This window comes from Salmo salar, unplaced genomic scaffold, assembly GCF_965601325.2.
Source record: "Salmo salar unplaced genomic scaffold, fSalSal1 ptg000229l, whole genome shotgun sequence".
NCBI classification, from domain to species: Eukaryota; Metazoa; Chordata; class Actinopteri; order Salmoniformes; family Salmonidae; genus Salmo; species Salmo salar.
In genome coordinates, this window is record NW_027675335.1 from 1,798,218 (window position 1) to 1,808,031 (window position 9,814).

Below are 9,814 nucleotides of genomic sequence, written 5' to 3' on the forward strand. Positions count from 1 at the left end.
GAGTCTATTTATCCTGTCAGTGTGAATATTGATGTGTTGTCTGAGTCGATTTAACCTGTCAGTGTGTATATTGATGTGTTGTCTGTGTCTATTTAACCTGTCAGTGTGAATATTGATGTATTGTCTGAGTCTATTTAACCTGTCAGTGTGAATATTGATGTGTTGTCTGAGTCTATTTAACCTGTCAGTGTGTATATTGATGTGTTGTATCTGTCTGAGTCTATTTAACCTGTCAGTGTGTATATTGATGTGTTGTATCTGTCTGAGTCTATTTAACCTGTCAGTGTGTATATTGATGTTTTGTATCTGTCTGAGTCTATTTAACCTGTCAGTGTGAATATTGATGTGTTGTCTGAGTCTATTTATCCTGTCAGTGTGAATATTGATGTGTTGTCTAAGTCTATTTAACCTGTCAGTGTGAATATTGATGTGTTGTCTGAGTCGATTTAACCTGTCAGTGTGTATATTGATGTGTTGTCTGTGTCTATTTAACCTGTCAGTGTGAATATTGATGTATTGTCTGAGTCTATTTAACCTGTCAGTGTGAATATTGAACGTGTTGTCTGAGTCTATTTAACCTGTCAGTGTGTATATTGATGTATTGTCTGAGTCTATTTAACCTGTCAGTGTGAATATTGAACGTGTTGTCTGAGTCTATTTAACCTGTCAGTGTGTATATTGATGTGTTGTATCTGTCTGAGTCTATTTAACCTGTCAGTGTGTATATTGATGTGTTGTATCTGTCTGAGTCTATTTAACCTGTCAGTGTGAATATTGATGTGTTGTCTGAGTCTATTTATCCTGTCAGTGTGAATATTGATGTGTTGTCTGAGTCTATTTAACCTGTTGGGGCTCGGGGGCAGTATTGAGACATTTAAAAAAAAATATGTGCCTATTTTTAACTGCCTCCTACACCAACTCAGAAGCTAGGATATGCATATTATTAACACATTCGGATAGAAAACACTCTGAATTTTCTAAAACAGTTTGAATGGTGTCTGTAAGTATAACAAAACTCATATTGCAGGCAAAAACCTGTGAATTTTGTGACTGTACTATTTAGTGTCATTGTTTTATAGATACCATAGTGAGAAAGGATTCATTTCGCAACACCTACGGCTTCCACTAGATGTCAACGATCTTTATAAAGTTGTTTGAAGCGTCTATGATAAACAGAGAGCAAGTTAGAATCCAAGGAAGTTGACATGTCATCACTTCATTTTTTTGCGCCTGCGCATAAATCTGAGAGACGTGAGTTTGTCATCATTTTTTATCTAGACATAGGATAGGTTGTGTTAAAAATGGACCAAAAGATTAATGCTAAACAACATTTGACATGTTTGAACGAACATAAATAGATTATTTACTAGTTTTTTTTTAGCTTTTCGGCGTGATTTTACCAGCCCCACACCACGTTTTGTGGGAGCATAATGAACGCTAAGTACTTGGTGTTATTTGGACATAAATTATGAACTTTGTCAAAAGAAACCACATTTGTTCCGGACCTGGAATGCCTTCCGGACCTGGGATCCTGCCTTCTGATGGAGATAATCAAAGGTAAGGGGGTATTTACAATGTTATTATCGATTTTAGATGATGCTAACTGTATAGCATAGCCTGTTGTTCTTAGCATAGCACCCCGTTTATTGCAAAATGTGATTTCCCAGTAAAGTTATTTTGAGATCTGGCCATTCGGTAGCAATTACGAGATGATAATATATTATTCTTTGAATGACAATATTATAATTTACCAATGTTTTCGAATAGTAATTTTGTTATGTTCACCGGAAGCATTTCAGAGAAGAAAAAAATCTGAATTTCACGCTACTGTAAAATGCTGTTTTTGGATATAAATATGAACTTGATGGAACAAAAAATGCATGTATTGTATAACATAATGTCCTAGGAGTGTCATCTGATGGAGATTGACAAAAGTTAGTGCATAATTCAAGCTGGTTTCTGCTTTTGGTGATGCCTGACCTTGAATTGAAAATGGATGTTTGTACTTTTGTGGCTATGTACTGTCCTAACATAATCTAACTTTATGCTTTTGCCGTAAAGCCTCTTTGAAAATCGAACAATGTGGTTAGATTAAGGAGATGTTTATCATTTAAATTGTGTAAAATAGTTGATTGTTTGAGAAATTGAAATTATTAGATTTTTGATGTTTTGAATTTCCAGCCTTGTTAGCAATCCCGGCTCGGGGTTCATTGCTAACCTGTAGCCCCAACAGGTTTAACCTGTCAGTGTGAATATTGATGTGTTGTCTGAGTCTATTTAACCTGTCAGTGTGAATTTTGATGTGTTGTCTGAGTCTATTTATCCTGTCAGTGTGTATATTTATGTGTTGTATCTGTCTATTTAACCTGTCAGTGTGAATATTGATATATCTGTCTGAGTCTATTTATCCTGTCAGTGTGAATATTGATCTGTTGTCTGAGTCTATTTAACCTGTCAGTGTGAATATTGATGTGTTGTATCTGTCTGAGTCTATCTAACCTGTCAGTGTGAATATTGATGTGTTGTCTGAGTCTATTTATCCTGTCAGTGTGAATATTGATGTGTTGTAGCTGTCGGAGTCTATTTAACCTGTCAGTGTGCATATTTATGTGTTGTCTGAGTCTATTTAACCTGTCAGTGTGAATATTGAAGGTGTTGTCTGAGTCTATTTAACCTGTCAGTGTGTATATTGATGTGTTGTCTGAGTCTATTTAACCTGTCAGTGTGTATATTAATTTGTTGTCTGAGTCTATTTAACCTGTCAGTGTGTATATTGATGTGTTGTATCTGTCTGAGTCTATTTAACCTGTCAGTGTGTATATTGATGTGTTGTCTGAGTCTATTTAAAGTTAAAGTTTTGTATTTACTACCATGGTTCCATCGTGTTTTCCAACGGCCCTTGGTCCCTAATACATTAACCTACATTAGTACCTCATCCCAGAACAACAGGACAGAAAAATATAGAATATTCAGGCCTCTCCAACCCTGTTCCTGAATAGCTACCGTCCAGAAGGTTTTCGCTTCAGGAGGGTATCTTTCCAGGAACAGGGTTGGAGTTAAAACCTCCAGGAGGGTATCTCTCCAGGAACAGGGTTGGAGTTAAAACCTACAGGAGGGTATCTCTCCAGGAACAGGGTTGGAGTTAAAACCTACAGGAGGGTAGCTCTCCAGGAACAGGGTTGGAGTTAAAACCTCCAGGAGGTTATCTCTCCAGGAACAGGGTTGGAGTGTAAACCTACAGGAGGGTAGCTCTCCAGGAACAGGGTTGGCGTGTAAACCTACAGGAAGGTATGTTCTCCAGGAACAGGGTTGGAGTTAAAACCTACAGGAAGGTATCTCTCCAGGAACAGGGCTGGAGAGCCCTGTTCTCGATGCTCAAGCACTATGGATTGTACTGCAGTCAAAGTAAAGTGTTTCTCATGGTACGTCTTGAGGTTGTTTTCGGTTGGTGATTTGTTGTGGAGTTGAGCTGCACTCTTCTTTGTGTTCTATAAAGTGAGGAAACTGTAGCCTGGTCCCAGATCTGTTGTTGCCCTTGACTACTTTGTCCTTGTCAAGCCAAACAAGGCAGGGCAATGAGTGACGAAGTGTGACATAGCAGAAACAGACTTGTCAGCTAAGGAAACTGCATATTGCTGAGTAAAGATATAGATTGTGGATGAAAACTAAACAAAGATGTCTGTTCAAACTAAACAAGGATGTCTATTCAAACTAAACAAGGCTGTCTATTCAAACTAAACAAGGCTGTCTATTGAAACTAAACAAGGCTGTCTATTCAAACTATACAAGGCTGTCTATTCAAACTATACAAGGATGTCTATTCAAACTAAACAAGGCTGTCTATTCAAACTAAACAAGTCTTTTTCACAGAACATTACTTTTGCACAAATACATCATATATATTATGGTTGATGATGGACTATACATTTATAAAATCAGATGACATTCATTTGTCTTCTCTTTTGCTCCAAAATCTCTTCCGCATTGTCATTTTTATTCCAGTTGATCAGAATCTCCTCCACATTGTCCTTTCTCTTCCAGTTGATCAGAATCTCCTCCACATTGTCCTTTCTCTTCCAGTTGATCAGAATCTCCTCCACATTGTCCTTTCTATTCCAGTTGATCAGAATCTCCTCCACATTGTCCTTTCTATTCCAGTTGGTCAGAATCTCCTCCACATTGTCCTTTCTCTTCCAGTTTGTCAGAATCTCCAGTGAACTGCTGCTTGATAAATGAACAAGGAAATAAATAAGACACATTTTATCATCCCATTTTGTCAAAAGTAGTGGTCTCTAAACTGAGAGTCTTGTTTCAGTCGGTCTCCGTCCACTTGATTAGAGGAAGACCCATCAGTACACTTGTCTCTCCGTGTGCTTCATACCGCATGTGTCTGTTCTAAACGCTGCACCATAAAGGAAATAGGGTGCTGTTTAGGACGTGGGCTGAAACTACTTCCATCCCCAAGTCTTCTGGATCAGGGATAGACGCCATGATAGTAGTCCATGGGTAACACAGTTCACCAGTCCGCCGGGAGAATATCTAGAAGTTCAGAAGCAAGCGTTTCTTATTGAACGAGTTCGGGTAATCGCTCTCTGTTTCAGTTTGTTTTCTTTCCGTTTGGTGTGTCCCGAATGAACACACCCAGGCCTCTCTGTCTGTCTGTGCAGTCCTAGACTGTTGGGGGGGGGGGGTTGGTTTAGTTGTGGAATCCGTTGTGTTGGACGGTGAGGAACTGTAGACGGAGACTCTGAATGCTGCTCACCATCCTCCTCTGGTGGCCAATCAGAGACACACCGATACGCCTGATGTCCCTGAGGACAAGAGATACAGACACTATATGAGTCAGGTTAACTGTTTAGAGGAGATACAGTCACTATATGAGTTAGGTTAACTGTTTAGAGGAGATACAGACACTATATGAGTCAGGTTAACTGTTTAGAGGAGATACAGACACTATATGAGTCAGGTTAACTGTTGGTGAGGGTCTGGGCAGGGTGATGTTGGTGAGGGGCTGGGCAGCGTGATGTTGGTGAGGGGCTGGGCAGGGTGATTTTGGTGAGGGGCTGAGCAGGGTGATGTTGGTGAGGGGCAGGGTGATATTGGTGAGGGGCAGGGTGATATTGGTGAGGGGCTGAGCAGGGTGATGTTGGTGAGGGGCTGGGTGATGTTGGTGAGGGGCTGAGCAGGGTGATGTTGGTGAGGGGCTGAGCAGGGTGATATTGGTGAGGGGCAGGGTGATGTTGGTGAGGGGCTGGGCAGGGTGATGTTGGTGAGGGGCAGGACAGGGTGATGTTGGTGAGGGGCAGGGCAGGTGATGTTGGTGAGGGGCTGAGCAGGGTGATGTTGGTGAGGGGCAGGGTGATATTGGTGAGGGGCAGAGCAGGTGATGTTGGTGAGGGGCAGGGTGATGTTGGTGAGGGTCTGGGCAGGGTGATGTTGGTGAGGGGCAGAGCAGGTGATGTTGGTGAGGGGCAGAGCAGGTGATGTTGGTGAGGGTCTGGGCAGGGTGATGTTGGTGAGGGGTAGGGTGATGTTGGTGAGGGGCTGGGCAGGGCAGGGTGATGTTGGTGAGGGGCTAGGCAGGGTGATGTTGGTGAGGGGTTGGGTGATGTTGGTGAGGGGCTGGGTGATGTTGGTGAGGGGCTGGGTGATGTTGGTGAGGGGCTGAGCAGGGTGATATTGGTGAGGGGCTGGGCAGGGTGATGTTGGTAAGGGGCTGGGCAGGGTGATGTTGGTGAGGGGCAGGGTGATGTTGGTGAGGGGCTGGGCAGGGTGATGATGTGGATGTTGGTGAGGGTCATTTGTATGTGGAGGGCTTTATATTGTAAAAAATAAAATTAAAATAAATAAATGAGATGAACTCAATAATACACAGTAGATTGAAGTTATATTGACTAAATAAATCATCTCTGGTCAGAATATAGGGACCAGGCTGCTATTTGAGAAGCATCCGGTATCTCCTGATCTACTCACTCTATACTCATGGTGGAGACAGAGTCCAGGGTGGTGAATCCTGCTGCCAGAAACTGGTTCTTGTATTGGCTCATCTTGATGGAGTCCAGCCAATCACCGATGGAGATGAACGGAGGGTAGTCCGGCATGTCCTCCAGTGATTCTGGAAAACTGAGTCGATTACAGAGAGAATGTAAATGGGGAGATGTGAGAGAGAGAAAGACTGAGCTGGTGAAGCCAAAACGGTTGTGTTACTACCTCCTAATGGGGCAGCCAACATGCTTATGTTACTAGCTGCTAACAGCGCAGCAAAAACGGCAAACAAATACACAAATAATAATAATCAAAAACTATAAACAAGAATTCTTGAATGGGATATGGGCCCAGTGGAGAATCGCCCTCAAACATAGTCCTTCAAGCCGCATTTCTTCTACAAGTCAAAGGGGAAGCTTGTCAACCCGTTTCACCCCTAAAAACAACCCCGGTCCATGAAGAAGCAGTACCAGGACAATGGGTTCTGGACTGTCATACCCATGAAATAGATTAGGGATGATGCCAACTGTGACGACCCTCCCACTCTGTCTGCCGTATTCTCTCTCTTTCCTCTTGTTTCCTTATTAGGATGCCGGTGGGTGGAGTTGGGAGGGTCGTCAGCTACATGGGAAACACCTGGGCCCCCGGGTGTGTCCCAGGATAAATAGACCTCTTCCACTGTCATTGTGGAGACTCTCTCCATGCAGACACATAGTTTTTTGGTGTTTTTTTTTGGTTGTGGTACTTGTGGCTTTTTGGTTGTTTGCTTTGGCACCCTTCAACACCCTGCATTATTACATTTATGCATGCAAGCACTCACTTACACTACTGATTACACACACACCATTGTTAATTACCTAGTTTACTTTATTTAATAAATATATATTTTGATTCTCCACGTTGTCTCCCTTTTGATGCGAACTCTGAGCCGGTTCGTAACACCAACTAACTGACGCTCATTAAACCGGTCAATACATTTTTCCAAAACAGTAAAATGAAGTGAATAACAGAAAATACTATAGATGGAACAGCCATGTTTCACTAAGAGTTTTAATGGAAAGATGAAACAATACCAAGATTATGGCCTAACAGTCTAAAGATTACAGTCTACTAATCAAATCAAATTTATTTTTATATAGCCCTTCGTACATCAGCTGATATTCTCAAAGTGCTGTACAGAAACCCAGCCTAAAACCCCAAACAGCAAGCAATGCATGCGAAAGAAGCACGGTGGCTAGGAAAAACTCCCTAGAAAGGCCAAAAACCTAGGAAGAAACCTAGAGAGGAACCAGGCTATGAGGGGTGGCCAGTCCTCTTCTGGCTGTGCAGGGTGGATATTATAACAGAACATGGTCAAGATGTTAAAATGTTCATAAATGACCAGCATGGTCAAATAAATTGCTGTACTACTGAACAATCAACTCCTGTAATGAAGCAGCTAAGAAAAAAAGTCATTTTCAAACATTTTCCGAAATGCAATTAGTGAGAAAACATCGTTCTAAACAGCACATCTAACGAGAGAGATTCCAGACGTGACAGAGATTAAAATCTCCATTACAAACTAATGGATCTAATAGCAACAACCAGGATGGGTTGATAATATGTCCAGGATGGATTAATAATATGACCAGGATGGGTTGATAATATGACCAGGATGGGTTGATAATATAACCAGAACAGGTTGATAATATGACCAGGATGGGTTGATAATATAACCAGGATGGGTTGATAATATGACCAGGATGGGTTGATAATATAACCAGGATGGATTAATAATATGACCAGGATGGGTTGATAATATAACCAGAACATGTTGATAATATGACCAGGATGGGTTGATAATATGACCAGGATGGGCTGTTAATATAACCAGGATGGGTTGATATGACAAGGATGGGTTGATAATATGACCAGGATGGGTTGATAATATGACCAGGATGGGTTGATAATATGACCAGGATGGGTTGATAATATAACCAGAACAGGTTGATAATATGACCAGGATGGGTTGATAATATAACCAGAACAGGTTGATAATATGACCAGGATGGGTTGATAATATAACCAGGATGGGTTGATAATATGACCAGGATGGGCTGTTAATATAACCAGAACAGGTTGATAATATGACCAGGATGGGTTGATAATATGACCAGGACAGGTTGATAATATAACCAGGATGGGTTGATAATATGACCAGGATGGGTTGATAATATGACCAGGATGGGTTGATAATATAACCAGAACAGGTTGATAATATGACCAGGATGGGTTGATAATATAACCAGGATGGGTTGATAATATGACCAGGATGGGCTGTTAATATAACCAGGATGGGTTGATATGACAAGGATGGGTTGATAATATGACCAGGATGGGTTGATAATATGACCAGGATGGGTTGATAATATAACCAGAACAGGTTGATAATATGACCAGGATGGGTTGATAATATAACCAGGATGGGTGGATATGACAAGGATGGGTTGATAATATGACCAGGATGGGTTGATAATATGACCAGGATGGGTTGATAATATAACCAGAACAGGTTGATAATATGACCAGGATGGGTTGATAATATAACCAGGATGGGTGGATATGACAAGGATGGGTTGATAATATGACCAGGATGGGTTGATAATATGACCAGGATGGGTTGATAATATGACCAGGATGGGTTGATAATATGACCAGGATGGATTAATAATATGACCAGGATGGGTTGATAATATAACCAGAACAGGTTGATAATATGACCAGGATGGGTTGATAATATAACCAGAACAGGTTGATAATATGACCAGGATGGGTTGATAATATAACCAGGATGGGTTGATAATATAACCAGGATGGGTTGATAATATGACCAGGATGGGTTGATAATATGACCAGGATGGGCTGTTAATATAACCAGGATGGGTTGATATGACAAGGATGGGTTGATAATATGACCAGGATGGGTTGATATGACCAGGATGGATTAATAATATGACCAGGATGGGTTGATAATATAACCAGAACAGGTTGATAATATGACCAGGATGGGTTGATAATATGACCAGGATGGGTTGATAATATGACCAGGATGGGTTGATAATATAACCAGGATGGGTTGATAAAATAACCAGGATGGGTTGATAAAATGACCAGGATGGGTTGATATGACAAGGATGGGTTGATAATATGACCAGGATGGATTAATAATATGACCAGGATGGGTTGATAATATAACCAGAACAGGTTGATAATATGACCAGGACGGGTTGATAATATGACCAGGATGGGTTGATAATATGACCAGGATGGGTTGATAATATGACCAGGATGGGTTGATAATATGACCAGGATGGGTTGATAATATGACCAGGACAGGTTGATAATATGACCAGGATGGGTTGATAATATAACCAGAACAGGTTGATAATATGACCAGGATGGGTTGATAATATAACCAGAACAGGTTGATAATATGACCAGGATGGGTTGATAATATAACCAGGATGGGTTGATAATATGACCAGGATGGGCTGTTAATATAACCAGGATGGGTTGATATGACAAGGATGGGTTGATAATATGACCAGGATGGGTTGATAATATGACCAGGATGGGTTGATAATATAACCAGAACAGGTTGATAATATGACCAGGATGGGTTGATAATATAACCAGAACAGGTTGATAATATGACCAGGATGGGTTGATAATATGACCAGGATGGGTTGATAATATGACCAGGATGGATTAATAATATGACCAGGATGGGTTGATAATATAACCAGAACATGGGTTGATAATATGACCAGGATGGGTTGATAATATGACC

General features: G+C 41.0%; 1 protein-coding gene across 1 annotated transcript; it reads right to left on the reverse strand.

Moving 5' to 3' along the window:
* Positions 1 to 2,891: 2,891 nt before the first annotated feature.
* Positions 2,892 to 6,120, reverse strand: LOC106591674 (ephrin type-A receptor 6). The gene is made up of 2 exons (XM_045714015.2): positions 5,974 to 6,120; positions 2,892 to 4,811 (listed from the first exon to the last, which is right to left on the reverse strand). The coding sequence occupies exons 1-2, from the start codon at positions 6,099 to 6,101 to the stop codon at positions 4,697 to 4,699; spliced, it is 243 nt and encodes an 80-aa protein (XP_045569971.2). The 5' UTR covers positions 6,102 to 6,120; the 3' UTR covers positions 2,892 to 4,696.
* Positions 6,121 to 9,814: the final 3,694 nt, after the last annotated feature.